The sequence below is a fragment of the Apteryx rowi genome, unplaced genomic scaffold (genome assembly GCF_003343035.1).
Source record: "Apteryx rowi isolate R43461 unplaced genomic scaffold, aptRow1 scaffold_128, whole genome shotgun sequence".
NCBI classification, from domain to species: Eukaryota; Metazoa; Chordata; class Aves; order Apterygiformes; family Apterygidae; genus Apteryx; species Apteryx rowi.
This window is the reverse complement of record NW_020447508.1, coordinates 1,857,445-1,873,677: the sequence shown is the minus strand read 5'-3', so window position 1 is coordinate 1,873,677 and position 16,233 is coordinate 1,857,445. Positions and strand designations below refer to the sequence as shown.

The 16,233-nt window shown below is 38.6% G+C and overlaps 1 protein-coding gene across 5 annotated transcripts in view; it reads right to left on the bottom strand.

Moving 5' to 3' along the window:
• Nucleotides 1-16,233, bottom strand: part of DISP1 (dispatched RND transporter family member 1) — a 94,767-nt gene that overhangs the window by 40,312 nt on the left and 38,222 nt on the right. The window contains exon 1 of one of the 5 annotated variants that reach the window (XM_026055963.1): nucleotides 12,393-12,577. The exons of the other annotated variants lie outside the window; for them this stretch is intronic. Coding sequence (XP_025911748.1) covers nucleotides 12,393-12,406 — 14 coding nt within the window. The 5' untranslated portion in view covers nucleotides 12,407-12,577. Of the gene's footprint in view, nucleotides 1-12,392; nucleotides 12,578-16,233 lie in introns of those variants that run through there. 5 annotated transcript variants of the gene reach the window in all.

The following is a 16,233-nucleotide window of genomic DNA, read 5'->3' as shown; positions in this document are numbered from 1 at the left end:
AGATCTTTAGAACAAGTTAGAAAACAGCTAATTGGTTTACATAACTGTATTAAAAAAAATACTATCCCCCCTATCCTAAAAATCTTACATTAAAATAAAACTAAACTGGTTCATAAGATTTCACATTTTTCATTTAAGGTAGGACAAGGCTCAGACTTCACTTGAAAGTCATCTAAAGCCTTTCAGCTGTAGTCAGCATCCTGCCATGCAGTCAATTACACTGGGTCAGGTTTTCTGGACCTTTCAGACCTGCCGACTATAAGGCATCACGGTTCTGACCCAAACACAATGTCTGAAGTAACGAAAAATATCTTTCCATGTCAAAAGCTCACCTAAGGCAGTTTAATTATAAAAGGAGTGCCTTCTCGAAACAAGCAATATTTAACAATCCCACTGCAACCACTAAGCCTCCTTTCAGATAAAATATTATCGTGGACTTGCAGCCCCTTAAGACTACACAGGCTTTTAATGTGGCAAACGGGTTACGTGGTCTCAGCCTGTTAGCTCAGATAACTCCGCTCCAGCCTTCATTTGCTGTGCCAGTCAGTGCACCGCCACGCTGGGGAGGGTTTTCTCCCCCTTCGCTTCACCAAAATTCCTTGCAGCTTTGCTTTTTCTCAGCCTTCACAGGAGTAACAGGTGGTGCCTGGTATTTGATATTGTTTTTTATGGGAGACGTCTAGTTATCTATCAATGCAATGTTCTTCAGGAAGTCAAACAGCTTTTTAATGTTTTATGGTTGTTGATCTCCATTTTGGCTCTCAGCTAGACATTTTTTAAATTCTCTAGCTCTTATTCCTATGTGCTCACAATGTGGTGCTTGGTTTCTCTGAATACCCTGATTCTTGCTTTTCTATTTCAGCTGTAAATGACAAGATCTTCCCTAGAAAGCTTTCACTGTATAAAACACAGAAGTTTACTCAAACAAACCTCCCTGTCTCTTCCACTTATTTTTCAGACCTTTAAAGTATATTTGAAAAACACATGTTTTACCTTAAACCTTATCTTTACCTTTACCTWATCTAATTTTATTTCATTAGCACCACAAGTTTACATGATATACTTACTGATGCAGCTGCTCCACTAYGAGGATTGATACAACATAGTTCATATTTTTGAGAAATGTGATTTGTGATCAGCTTATTTTCTGAACAGTCTGTAAATACAGATTTTCTCAATTAACGTCTCCCTGTTAACAAGCAGATTTTCAGCAAACTAAGTACTTTTACCATGCAGTAGTAGTTAGAGGACAGTTATGAAGCCAAAGAGATCTGCAGAATAAAAAATTCCCCTCCTCCGTTTTGTACAGTGTCTCAAAAAAAAAAAAAAAAAGAAAGAAAAAGCTAATGCTTCCATCCCTCTCAACAGCATGATATGTTATGAAGCTGCCCCATCCTGAGCCTGAGACTCCATGATTTCATTTCCTGCATTGCAGGTTGGCTCAGGAATTGCAATTCCTGTGACAGGGAGTTTCCAGATGTCACCGTGCCAGGACTGTAGCTCATGCTGCACATGGGCACCAGTGAAGCAGTGCTGCCAAGCTGGCACAGAAAATGACCCACCATCAGCAGCTGCGGGGTGAGGGAGCACAAACTGGAAAAAACCTCCACAGGGTGGGGAAGACAGTATTTGCAAGAACTTAATAAATACATCTTGCTTTTAAGCTAAAGTTACCTTTCCTGGCACAAACAATAAAACACAGCAAACCACTTACAGAAATTATTTGCAATGCTTTGGCTACAGAAATTATTTGCAATGCTTTGGCTACAAAGCCCTTTTAAAGTCAGGATTTGAAACAAAGGTAATTGTATAAAATTGTATGATCACACAAAACTTCTGGAAGATAATTTTCATGGTTCCTTGCTGTTACTTCTATCTGTAGTTGTGTGGGGTTTTTTTAATGTATATACATAGGGAAAAGGGATGAGATAACACATTAAGAAAATCAGAAGAAATCTTCAGATAATCACAGTTTGGGAAAGAGATAAAACTACAAACAATATGATGAGAACAAAACATACTACTTCAAGAAAAAATGTACATAGTTTTGTAAAGTAGGACCACCTCAGTACAGTTTAAAAGCAAGGAAAGCTGTTTAAAAAAAATGCTTACAACTGGAACACTGTCATCACACTAAATCTTATTTACACAACTTACTGACTTTCCATTACCATATGAAAGACATTTAAGTTTTTGTAATTGCAAATATTCTGATCCAAAATAGCTCTAATCCTGCTTACACAGACGAGGAAAAAATAAACACATCTCTCTTCTGTATGTAAAAGGAGTTACTTGTATTGAAAATTCCACAAATTTTTAGTTCATCATGCTGTGGGAATAACATTTAAGTGAATATAGCTGCAAAAGGACACAAAAAGAAATACTCTTAGGATATACCTACAGCTTTGCCCACCATCAACCTGATTACATTACTGTTATGTAATAGGGTAAGAAACCTCTTAACCATCTGCCTAGAAAACAAAAAATTTTTTTCAGTTCAAATTTGAAAGCAATATTTGAAAATCTTTAAAGAATCTGTTGCTAATTATAGCACGTTCCTCATGTTTTAATATAAGCATGAACATTATTTTGCAGCGACTGTATACGAAACAGGCAAAACATTAAACAAGAATGCCAACGCACACCAAGCAGGTATACATGAGCTGTCACGCCTGTTTGCTAAAGACAGAGTATTCTTTGTGCGCAGCCAGAGCGAGCAGAGCAGAGGGGTTTTTAACAAGCATTTTCTTGGGAAGCTCAGCATTCTAGAAGTGATTTTCCCTTCACTTCTGAACAGCGCTTTTAAGTCTTATGTTTGCTGAGCTGCACTATGAAGACCAAATGAGAAAACACACATACTATTTTGGTAAAAGGGTATATGCTTAATTAGATTTTAACATCGGGGGTTTGTTTTTCTTTCTCACGAGGTTCTTAAGCTTTAACACAGCTCTGTTCCAAGCTCTCAGACGTTTCTATCCAGCTGTAGTCTTTTACAAGCAAAGGAGCCTACTTATGTTACAAAGTAGCATTTTAGTGTAAATAAACTGAACATACACAATAGTCTTAGTTAAATCTACATTGTAATGCTTTCTGAAAGAGCAAGTTGTTTCAGCTGTGACCCAAGATATACTGCAGAAAAGCATGGCTAGATTTAAACAACGTAACATAAAATACTTTTAAACACTTACCAGAAACAAACAAAAAAAGATTAACAGCTACAGAAAGCAGCACTCTCTCGAGCAAGGGATCCTGCACCCAGGAGCAGCCTCCTCAGGCGATCGCCCCGGCGAGCGGCAGGTTTGGCGCGTCGCTCGGACCATGGCGCCCCAGCGAAAGCCGGGCGCTGGCGGGAGCTGCCCCGCAGCCCTGCCGAGCCGGGGCTCAGCGACAAGAGCCCCCGGCGCGCGCCGGCCGGGCAGCTTCGGCGCTGGGGCTCGCAGCCCTCGCGCTCCCGCAGGACCGCGGCGCTTCCCGCCTGCTGCACCCTCCGGGGCGAGGTCTCGCTGGCAACAGCCGGCAGGCCGAGGGCCTGATCTCGGCGCAAGGTCAGCAAGCCAGGATATGGAGGTGACATGTAATTTCTGGCTTTTTCCTGCTTCTACAGGAGTGTTCAACCAAGCGCTGCTGCTAGTTATAACTTCCTTTGATCTGCTTGATTAAAGTTGATTGGGAGATTAAAGCCATATTCGGAGCTTCATTTGACTGCTTAGACTCACTGTGATTGTTAGATTTCTAACCGCTGTGGGTATTTCTGTTTTTCTATCTAGTCTTCAGAACACGTGTTTACATAGAAAGGGAAAGTACAAGTCAAATGAGCATGCCAAAAAAAACAAACTGMAGTCATTTATTTTTTGAGAGAGGGGTAGCTGGGGGAAATGGGACACTGAAAATAGCATTGAGTGCAATTTGAAATGTTTTTTAAGCTCACTTCAGTCTTCATTAGTTCCTAACAATAACATGTCTGTGTCATCCCCCACTCCCAAACACCTAAGTTCATAGTTTTGTTGTAAGGCATTTCTCATAAAATACCTCTGCGTGGGCTGCAGAATCTCTTAAGCTTATACAACAACATCAACAACGATTTGGAAAAATAAGGCTTTTCCCCCACCAGATTTTAAGATATCTGTGCCTAAAACGCATTTTCTCAATCTTCCTTCTAAGTACTTAAGGAGCTGTTAGCCCAAAAGTGAACACTTCCACATACTTGGATCCATTTTTTGGAGACATTATGAATAAAACCTTCAGAATTATTACAGACTATTAATGCAAAAAGCATTGGTAACTCCATGAGCAGAGAAGATGGTCTGTCCACTTAAAAACCAAAATATAAAAAGACAGACTGCCAAGTCTGGGGGCTTTTTACACCCTCAGTTCTGGGATCACAAACGTAAAGAAGCAAGTCTTATTCAGAAAGAGCGCAATACGTATTAAGGTACAGAACACTGTATTTCGCAGAGCAACATCATGAGGAGTTTTTTTCAGTATTCCTATGGGAAATGTCACGAGCCGGTTTCAGCCTGCTCTATAGGGGCATACTCGTTCTAACTACCGAACCTCACGTGCTTCCAAGCCTCGTATTTCTGCAAGATGACTCCTGGCTTTTCCTCAGCTCAGGATATCTCAGCACCGACATCCTCCTGGGGCAGCTAGATCTTATAATCCAGCATCCTGCCATGCCAAAGCAGGTCACAAACCTCCAGAGACTGGCTTTTTAGAACTGGTCTCTTCCCCCTCCACAGTAGTAGAGGGGCTCTCATTTCAGGATCAAGCTGGGCTGGTGAAGCAAAGAACACAGTCGTATGTGGAATTCACGTGGAATTCCTCCTCCACAAGCATTTTCACTCTTTGAAAAGCATGCAAGCTCTTTCTAAAATGCAAAAAATCTTACCAAAATAAACACTGGATCTCAATTTTCTTCAGTGCGATCTCAGACTTGCAAGTCCTAACCTTGGTCCAAGTTCTTATGCAAGGCAGCTCTTCCTGCTCACTGGTTCTGGTCTTTAACAGGTGGTGGAAGACTGTTGTTCTACTGCTCTTCTTCCCCGCTTCTAAGCCAAAATCTCTTGTTGTTGTTTTTTAAACCAGTGGTTCTTGCCCTTTTCGCTTAGCTTCCACTGGAGAATTCCACTGACATCAGCTGCCCTTCCGCCACCTCCCACACACACCATCAGCATCAGATCTAGCACACAATTTTTCTAACATCAATGGATTTTCTAAGAGAAAACTCCTTTCCCACCAGTGTAGAGCTGCTCAATGCTAATGATCCAGGACAGTTCTTACACATGTACTCAGGTATATTTATTAAACAAAATACCAGCACTACAAAACAGATAGCTTAAACCATAACTCAAAATGGAAACAAGAACACAGTATGATTAACAATTACAGAATGAAGCTCTATCTTGAGCAAAGTACTCCGCACCTAGGAACAGCCTCTTTATGCAATCACCTTGGAGAACGGCATGTTTTGTGAACTGCCTGTATGCAGCATGGTATTCACTTTTCAATATCTGAAATACATCCTTAGAACTGTTTCAAGAACAAACTCAAAGCCACTTTTCAGAAATCAGAAAGCCTTATTCTACATGCTTTTGAAAACCTGCTGCTAATAAAAGTATTATTTCTTAAAATATGTAAATATTACTGTATATCCATTCACCACTGATATCATATCACTTATATTTGCTAACCACCTCAAGTAAGTCACCAAAAATCACATTAATATTTGTTCAATGCCTTGATATCTGGGAGGGTAAAGTACTATAAAAATCTAAAGGATGAGTTAATCTATTAAAGCTCTCAGCATTATATGTACTGTGCAGAATAGTGTTACTATATCTTGGCTCATCAACTTACTGGAGTTACTTTGTTCCCAAGGACGACAGTAAAATGAAAGTATAATGTACATTCATAGGTTATGGTTAATAAAATATTTCCTGTGCAAATTGGATTTAAATACTGTATCATATATTTGAATTAGAGACTTGGAGTCAATTACTGGCTTCATGGTATCTGAAAAGCAAACGCAGCACCATGAGCAGCTGCAAGAAGCAACTTTTACCCACACACTGTGCTCTATCCCCAAAGAGCTTTAAGTGTCTGACGTTCCTTGGCACACTCCTGTTTTTGACATCTCCATCAAGCACCCTCTAATTTCCACTTCTGTACTACGTTCAGCTTTTAATGTTGCTATTTATTGTACAGTTCATCTCCAGTGATATCAAACAAATGCTGACTTCATCATTTGTAAATGAATGACAAGGAAACACAACTGAGCTCCACACCATATGGTGTACAGGTACAAGAAAATCGGGGAAAGAAGGAGGGAGAGGATGGAAGAATTTAAACCGATTAACAATGGAGATTAGGGATGTCAGATTTGATCTGTGGAGGCCTAGAGAGGATGAACGAATAACACTGCTCTACCCACTACCTGAAAATATATACATGCAGAGAATCTGCAATGTGTCTCCACTACTAATTCAGTCTTAAGTCACTACAATCCTCCTGGATCCACCAGGAAGTTCCACCAATCTATGTATCTAGCAATATGTTTTATAAGTGACAGAATTCTGAAATAAATAAAATGAATTCTGCAAGCTTAACTATGCATTAAAGAGACAATGAACAGGATAAAATTTGATTGTTATACCACCTTGAAGATTAGTTTTCAGTTTTAGATTTCACACATTACTTGAAAATTTGCCATTTGATCTTCAAGCCCTTAAGACAGATATGCTGTTCGGGCAAACTGAAGTACTTTAAGTATTCTGATCAAAGAAAAGTCCTTTAAACTTAGAAAAATAGGCAAATCATCTCTCTATAACTTATTATAAGCATTTTTTTCACTAAGATTTCACAATAACATTTTTTATAATATGCTTAACATCTATATAAAATCTAATAGTACTAAAAATATTAATACAGTTCCCAGAATTCTATGCATAAGCTTTAGGAAAAAAGAAATTCAATCATCATGACAACCCTAACAGAGGTTCAAATGTATCACAGTTTGTATAATATAAAAAAAAGATAAGTTTAAGATACTTTGTAAATACATGTATCAGCCATAATGTACGGCTGACACTGATCACTTCCATGTAGATTAACTGTGTTGTGATACGTGAAGTCTGACCATCCTCTCTTTTCAAACATGATATGAAGAGCTGCCGTTCTTGGTCATGATCCTTTATGGTCTCTCCTAAACTGAAGAGTCACCAAGCAATGCCATCAAGCAACACCCATTTCTGCTAATTTTGGCTGCCCATGATCAAGAGTTGCTACTCAGCTACCTTTTCAACATTATAGTGCAGCTATTCTGTACTTTTCTTGGCTGGATGCCTTCTCATGCCTCTCTGAACTTAATAAGACATTAATCAYCAATACTTCTTGTCACTGCAGTGTCCTTTAAAGGGAAAGAGATACACAAAAGAAAGAGGCTGAAGGACTTTGATAGTGTTGGACATTAATACTCCTATTAATGTATACAGATATATATATATATATAAGCTTAATACGAGTATATACATATACTCGTATTAAGCTGGCAGCCTTTTGGGGTGTTCTGGGGACAAAATGAAGCTGAAGGACTATGCAAGTGCTCAGGGAAAAGCTCAGAGGCTTTTGAAACACTTGAAATCCAGACAGAGGGGACCATAGACCGTGTAGAAATTCTGTTGGATTGCTAATGAATTGGGGAGAACAAGGAAATATGGAATAGAAATAAAGAGATAACCTGAGGTTAAAATGACAGAATGCATTGTGTGGGGGGCACATGTGCTTTACGAGTATTTTATCACCTCCACACCGAATTTTTATTAAAATTCCTATCCATCTACAGAATTGTGGATAGAATACAAGGTACTAAAATGTAAAAAGTCACATCCCCTTATACTGGTACTCTTCTAAATACTTATTTTTTTTTGGCTGGGGGGGGAGGGGACACACAAACTTTAATCTAAATATAGGCTGAAAAGCAAAACTGATTTAGTATCATCATATCTGTATTGCTGAAGTCTCCAGTATTGAGCCTTCCACTTTCAGACTGCTGACTCCATGAGGATGAAATATTACTGCCTGATCAATAGGTGACGTGAAGTAAATTGGCTGCCCTTCTCCAGTCCCCATTCACCCAGACTTCATCACAAAAATCTTTCATAACTGATATCCTCAAGAAAGGCAGAGGATGAACAGACTGTGGAGGGTGAAAAATCTTTTAAACCCTGCAAAGCAGGCCCACCTGCACTAATGATGGGGGAAATGTTGCACATTATTGCTGTTCACACTCTAGTTGTTTTTTAGATAAACAAAGCACTTCTGGCTTGTAATCAGGAAATTTAAGCTCTACACGCTACATTCTGTGAGACAGTTTGACACCAACACATTGGATGTTTAAGATCACATCACCTTAAATAATACTGAAAGCCAAAGCACAGAACTGAATTTCAGGGGGCAGAGAGTCTTTCACTGCCCATAAAGTATCTAGAACAGTATGTTCTCAATCCCTAGTGTATATAAAAGCCAGATCAGTACAATACTGCAAACAAATAAAGCAGTATTCAGAACTACTTCTGTTATTTAATTTTTTTTTTTAAGTTCTCAAAATATAACAGTGACATTTTCCAGTCTTCCTTTTTCCAACTGAAAGAAGACTCTCCAGCAATATTTTGCCAACATTTTTCACTGAGATCCTGAGTTTTATCACAAACCAGGTCATGTTAAGGTTGGACTTTATGAAATGTAAAACTGTCTTGTTTTATCTACTTACAGGATAGAAATACTAATGTCCATGTAATGAGTTTTCAGTAAAGATCTAGTAGAGATAAATCTTTTACTGAGCAYGTTCCTAAATCACCAGATTTATGCTGAATTGAAGTAGATATAATTGGCTGCACAATAACTGAAGTYCCACATCACTCAAAATCTTAGAAAAGCTAGTAAGTTTTAAAAATGTCCCCATATACCCATAAGCATCGAAGCAGTTATCTACTTTACTATAATAAAAACCAAAGTTGTGTATTAATCATGAAAAACAGCAARAAAAGTGTAATACTCTCCTTTGCAGAAATGCTTTAATAAGGAAGAGTAATAGGACAAAGTTTTATTAGCAACTGAAATAGTTTTCAAATACTAATATGAAGAAATCTTATTCAAAGTATGAATAAATCTGAAAGCAGAACTGAAGAGCTATACTTTTTATTTATCTACTGCTCAGCGTTTCGAAGCAATTTTTAATAGCCTGTCTTCAGCTGTAACACATAGCCTTATTCTGTAAATAGAGAGTTCCAATAACAAATTACATTAAAATGCAGCTGCCTAAACATATTTACACACACTCACATTTTCTCATTCACATTCCTTTCTCACAGGTGTACCTTTTCCACTATGAACTAACTATACTTACGTATGAGCGTTACGTAAGTGCACACATGCAGAATGTCACTTGTAAAATAGCCCAGACTGACCACAGAGGGAAAAACTAACAGAACGCTTTATCTGAACATAAAATAAACAAATGATGTCAAAAGCAATAATAATTCCGTCACTTGCACAACACCGGTATTTGAATTACAACTACCATCCCGATGTTACAGTGAAAGTGACTATTGCTGTATACGTTTTTCCAAATGACAGGAAAAATGCACTTTTGCAATATCACTATAGTAATTACTGTATTAATATTGCCTTTTATTTATAATCAAAGAAATAAAACTGCCTTTTTCTCATTACTTGGGGAAATCTATACAGCAATAGTCCATAAAATACAACCACCATTATTTCTATTTAACTAAAATCAAAAGTCACTTCTTCAGCATCACTTTCCTAGCTCAGGAAACAGCAAAGTCTTGAAATTTACAGGATTCTTTTTAAAACCTAAGATATAAATTACTTTTAAAAGACATGGACTTTTTTTTTTCCTTAAGYTCAGGGAAATTAAAAATGTAACATCACTATTTATTGCAATTGCAAAAGTATTGATAGTTTATAAATACAGATCTTGCAGATATTAGAAAATTAAAYATTTTGTTATTTCCTTTCACAGCTGAAGAGAAGATTCTTGTTATTTAATTAAGAGCAAATTAGGCAATGATTGTAGCGCTCAAACATTTCTTCCTAATGAAGAGTTCAGACTTCAACCTCGTATGCTGTTCATTGGCTTAGTAAAAATAACACGACGAAAACCCTACCAACTCCTCTAATTATKCATTTTTCTAAAGGATTTTCAAAAAACAACTGCCTAAACCTTCAAGTAATACATGAAAGAGCTTCCCCCCTCCCCTTCCCGCACAACCCACAGCATACCTTCACCTTTCCTCATTAGGGAAGTGAAATAGGCACCAAAGTTCTTTTCTCCTTCAGAAAAAAAAGATCCAAGTGTTTTGAGTAAACGGACATAGCTAGAGCCCACAGAGAAGGTTTTATTTGATGTGAGCTTTACTGACACACTAATGAAGGCCTGACAGACAAGGCAAGAGAAAATGTTATTTGAGCACAAACTTAATGTTTGCTCACTAGACCGCTTGCCTTTCAGAAGGTTACCCAAACACAGCTCACGCAATGTGAAGTCAATCTTTTCTAGCTGTCTCGCAGCAAACAGATGTGAGCCTGGGAATTTCTCTTACATTCAGATAAATCAAGAACAAGACCTTTCAGAACACTAACCTTCCTACCTTTAGGAGGAGATGTCAAATTTCTCTGGGACTCTCTGATTTCACACTGCTTAGACTAAACTACAGTTACTGCCTATCATACACAAGTCACATCACTTCAAAAGCAGCTCACTAAAGTGAGTTTGAAATACACACGTTCAATTTGCTATTCTAAGTCCAAAACCTCGAAACAAGCCTTTCTAATGCTGTCTCTATTCCTTTTACATTATGGCTAGCGATACTGAGGGGTACCTTCTTAAAAACCTGATGTGGTGTTTTCTACAGTGCACCCAGATTCCCTGGAGCCACACAGCTCGGAGCTATATTCGTGTCAGTACAAAACTGCACAATTCTACACTGACCTGGCCAATGTGCAAATCAAAACGCCTTTGGAAAAGTAGAGGGTATCTAGAAATTGTGCTATAATAGTATTACAGACTCAAAAAACTTTCTTTGCATGAGGTGCATTTAACAAACCCAATTCTTCTTACATTGAAAATTTCCAATACTGACCAGGTGTCTAAGAATGATGTACTTTAAGGCTTCCCAAACCTTTTGGTTTGCATACAAGTAAGCACAGTCAGACAGCTGCGTAAAGACTGAATTCAAGATCAGACTTTAACTGGATTACTTCAACTATAGTGTCCACGATGCAGTTAGACAATATTGCTTTCTCCAGTTACTAGAGGCTACCCATTTTATATGTACTATGCTCTCTGCTCCTAGGAGATACTTCAGAATAGGATTTGGTTCTCTACCAGTTTTATGAAATGTAGTATCAAATTAACTCTCTTCACAAAAGAATTAAGGCATTTGAACTAGCTTAGCTGTTAAAATGCATTTAGGAGTACAGTTTCTTTCAGTACGCAGGATTTGAGAACCATGAAATACTCCAGGACTCTGAAACAGCAGGACTGATACTGGTCTTCTGCATAGGAAACCAGGCTATGGGAATTAAGCAAAGATTGACAATTTTTAGTTAAGTTGAGTAAAACTGTGGAGAGCTTTTTTCATAACTCTGCAAAGAAGAGTGACTGGGTATATGCCAGCAGAACCACAGCTGTACAAAGTCACCAACAGTAAACCACCTCTGTATCGGATACAGCCCGGAGCGGCTGCCGAGGACTCGAGGGGTGCTGGCAGCCCTGCAGCRGCAGCAGCTGCAAAGCAGGTCCATGGCTGGGAGGAAAATTTGGTCCCTTTGCAACTCTCTCCCTTCCAACTACCTTAAATTGGATGGTGTACTTGTTCCAGGGCACGGACATTGCTAATTTTAATAAAGCTAAGAAACTGGCTTACTACCAAGCTGTTGAACCTTTGCTGCAGGGTTCAAACATTAAAACCTGAATATGGTTTTTACAATTTTAAGTCTTATTTAACAGAACAGCCTTGTTTAGTCTGCAGCATTTAACTCACATCAGCCAGATACTATTATAATACGAGCAATGTACAATACTGACTTTCTCGGCAAGAACACGTTGCTCAATTAGCTATTGAGAACAACAGAACAGCAGCAAAAAGATTGCTTGGTTTGTCAGAAGATATTCAACTTTGCGTATTATACCCAAACCAATTTATGCATAAAGCTACCAGGAATTTTTACAAACTGTGAAAAGTGGCCCAAATTTTGTGTTAATCAATCCATATGCACCAAACATACACACAGTAAATTTCTACTCTAACAGCAAAAATCATTTTTCCCAAAGGGTTTTCATTAKAGAAAGAGAGGAAAAAATATCTAACCTTGAGGAAAGCATCCCAATCAACTTTTGTTCTTCACGCTTGAATCACGTATCTGACTACATTTTGCCTCACAGTGAACAAAAGCGATACCGCGTGGCTCTGACCATTGCGCTCAAAGACAAGTGCACAGAGCCACTGCCGAGTATTAGGAAAGACATGGACGTTCTCCCCGGCTTCGCAGCACAAGCGAGCATGAGATGGCGGGCAGGACTAGCGGTATTTGTGGATGGCGAGCGGAAAGAGGCGACCCCGAGTGCACAGCCCCTGGCTTGCTGGCATGTTATAAGAGAGGGGTGAGAGCAAACAGGGCGCCCTGCAAGGGGGGGAAAGGGGGCAGGGAGGAAAGGAGAAGAAGAGACCTGCCATGCTCATACTTAGGTCAGAGGACAACTAATTTTAAAACTAGGCGATAACTTTAAAAGGCAAGTGCTTATCATACTAACACATGTGCTATGGCTCCCCACGACTAGACACGTCCTCTTCATAAATTAGTTTTAATCCCAATAAACTTCCCAAATACAGTTTATCACTTGCCTGCACAAGCATGTTTGCTGGCATAAGGAAGAGGACCAAGACAGGCAAGAATAACTAGCAAGGAGTGAAGTGCTTCTTTCTGTGGCACTGATAATTTAGCCCCACTTAAAAGTATCTATGTATATAATCTATATAAATATAGTATACAGTGTAAAAGCAACAGCTTTTAGAGTTGATAAATCAGCACTAAACAAAATCTTTTTTTAAAATTTTGCTTAAGAAAAAGCACGTAATACACAATATAATTCTAAAAGTTAAACTGCAAATAGAAAGGATAAACATAAAGACGTTGCATATTTTCTGGTTTCAGATTTTCTATAAAACGAGTYACCTGCTGAACCAATTTTGAATTCTCACAAAATAACAAGCCAAAAAATGAAAGGCTGTGCTTGCAAATTGAAATGCCAGACCCATACAAATTGGAATTTCTTTCACCAGGACAAGATGGATAGGAACTAAACTATCAGCACGCTAATTAAATACTAAAAATAGTTGGGCATTATTTGTAAAGCCACAGAAGGGTATTTTCCTAGCTTGGCATTTTATGTTTTCTTGTTGAATGACTGCACTTCTGCTTAAGAGCTAAACGTCTAAATGGTTCAACAACATGATTACCTTACATGACGGTCTTCACAAGTGCTGCATTATTCTGCTACCTGCACTGAGTTACTGTAAACACTGACCCGAAGCATCACTACTCTTCAGCCAGAGCATGGATAAAACATGCAGGTCATCCTTCTGCTCACAGAATGAGTCAGGCTGCAAGGTGTCAGGTGAACACGGCAAAGCCACAACAAACAAAGCTGTATTCAATGCAAATGCCACGGCTGGAAAATACGGCACTAGTTTTAATTCAGATGGCGGTAATTCAAGAAAAACTGTTCTGCGTTGCATATGACTGAGTTCTTAGTACTTAGAAAAAGCCTTGTACACTTCAAAAATATAGGAACAGCTAGCTGCTATTAAGTTTACTATGCTTACCCCCTCGCATTTAAAGATGGAAAGAAATACTTCCCTCAGGGAAGGGGGCCCAGCTCATAACTTCTGGATTAAACCCATTACTATTAGCTGCAGAATGAAATTATTAGTGACAGGTTCACTGAATTACCTCTTTAGAGGGGTCACTAGCACTTCCTAGAAACCTAAAACTGCCATTGTAAATTTAGCTAATAATAAATGAGTTTTTCAAACTATCAAAATCAGAGGTAAACATAATTAAAAACTGTTTTAACATACTAATTCAGTCATGCACTCAAGTACAATAYATTTTTGCTTTCTTCACTTCAAAGTTATAAACTGAGAAATACATGAGTGCTGGCATGCTCCACTATTACATCAACATTTTATATCCACAGATGTGGATGTAGAATTTGTATTGATTTTCAGTGTGCTCATTTCTCTCTTAAAACCATAAAACAAATTAAGAATCATTTCTCCAAGAAAACGAGTTATGAACTTGTAGCATTTAAACAAGCAAAAATTACTTTCTCTACAGGATAGACCCTGTTATGAAATTATGAAATGAATCAATTTTGGAAATACCAAGAATCTGAATCTTTGGGGGGTCAGGGGAAAGGCAACTACGTGTATGATATCTTACTTACCATTTTGTGTTTATTACTGCCATTTTAAAGCTTTGCACAATTAATTACTAAAGACCTAAGACAAAAATTGTTCAATCCATCACTCTACAGGCTATGCTTTGTTCTGTTTATACTTCCAAGACTACCAGTAAATTCTGTGCGCTGTTTCACGTAAAATACATACACAGTCCTCCAAGTACAGCCTGTGCTTCCTCCCTCTCAGGTAAGTGACCTCATCACTGGATTACAAAGTCCTGCTTCTCTTGCTTGTGCTCTCCCTCACTCTGGTCCTTTTAATTTTGTATTCCTAGCTGTACAAAGGATGCCCTTGATCCCAATCTAGCCAACAGCTTAGYAGCTAAGACTCTGCCACTTGGTGAGAAATGTGTGCTTGAAACTTTTCAGATTGAGTACGGCCTAAAACACAAGTCTTCCTTTTCTTGGAGGTGTCGCACTGCTGTCCACAAGTTACAGCAAAGCATTGCAAGGTGCTCAGAGATGCGTTGCTGCTCCTGCAATGGAACGGGGACATTGGCACAGAGGTAGAAACGGCACCAGGGACAATTTCTGCTCCATAACACCTCAATATACCTTGCTGCTTGGAGCTCTTGTAGTGTTACATTTGTTTCTATTATCCCTTTTAAGTTCTGATATACTTTGTCAGATGCTACTTCAAGAACTTTTAGAAGTAACCATGCTTTACACCAGCTAAAAGCAGTTTGGAATCTCCACTTTTAAAAAGGATAAAATAATGATCCTTAATTCTACTGGTTCACAAGGAACTGACTGTTGAAATGGTGCGATAGTTGAATTCCTAGGGAAGAAATGCAACACTCCACAAAATGGTCATGGTAAATCTCACATTAAAATGAGCGTCACCTCACTGTAACAACTGAGCCAGGTTCGTTATTATTGAACATTAACCTACTAAAGTTTAGATAGTTCCACAACCCTTAAGTAAATTTATAACTGTGCTCTGTTATGATTTATTTTACCAGTAAAAAGTTATTAAGTAAAGAAATTTGAATCCCACTGATTCTGGCCACAAGTTCCCTTAAATACTGTGATGAAAATTCAACAACTGTCATATAGAGCCTGAATCTAAAGCAGACACCATAGCTGTGCAGATTTCAAGGTCTAAATTCAGTTTACTACTATTAMAGTTCACTCTGTAAATCTTTTCCTACTTAATATTTTAAGGGATTTTGTTTAAAACAATTAGTACATTTCACGCAGTAACTCGAGATAGCTAATGAGAGACAGTGATGCAGAAAGCTGGAAAAGTGCTTTATTAATCAACTGGGCGATTCCGCGTCAGCGTTGCGGGGGGCACGTCTGCTTCTGAGCAAAGCAGGCAAACGAGCTCCTCTCCGCCCTGCCGGCCCCTATGGCACTGTGGCACAGAGGAATAGCACCACGCTTAAATAATCTCTTCCTCGCCCCGGGTTTAGCTCTTGAGAGCTCAAGGTTGAATGAATGATCTTACTGAAATAAGAATTTCCCTGAATCGTTCCACTCTGTAGCACGTACAGAGCACTGTTAGCCAGACTCAGCTCAGAGGAGAYGGGCACTTAAATACTGAAGCGTTTGGCACTCCCACAAAAGAAACTTCAAGATGACACAAATAGGTGACCAAAATACGGACAAATCCCTAAAAAAGTCAGCCATTGAAGTCCTGCAGTGGTTTAAATTTCTCTGTGTACAAATACTGTTACATTTATTTC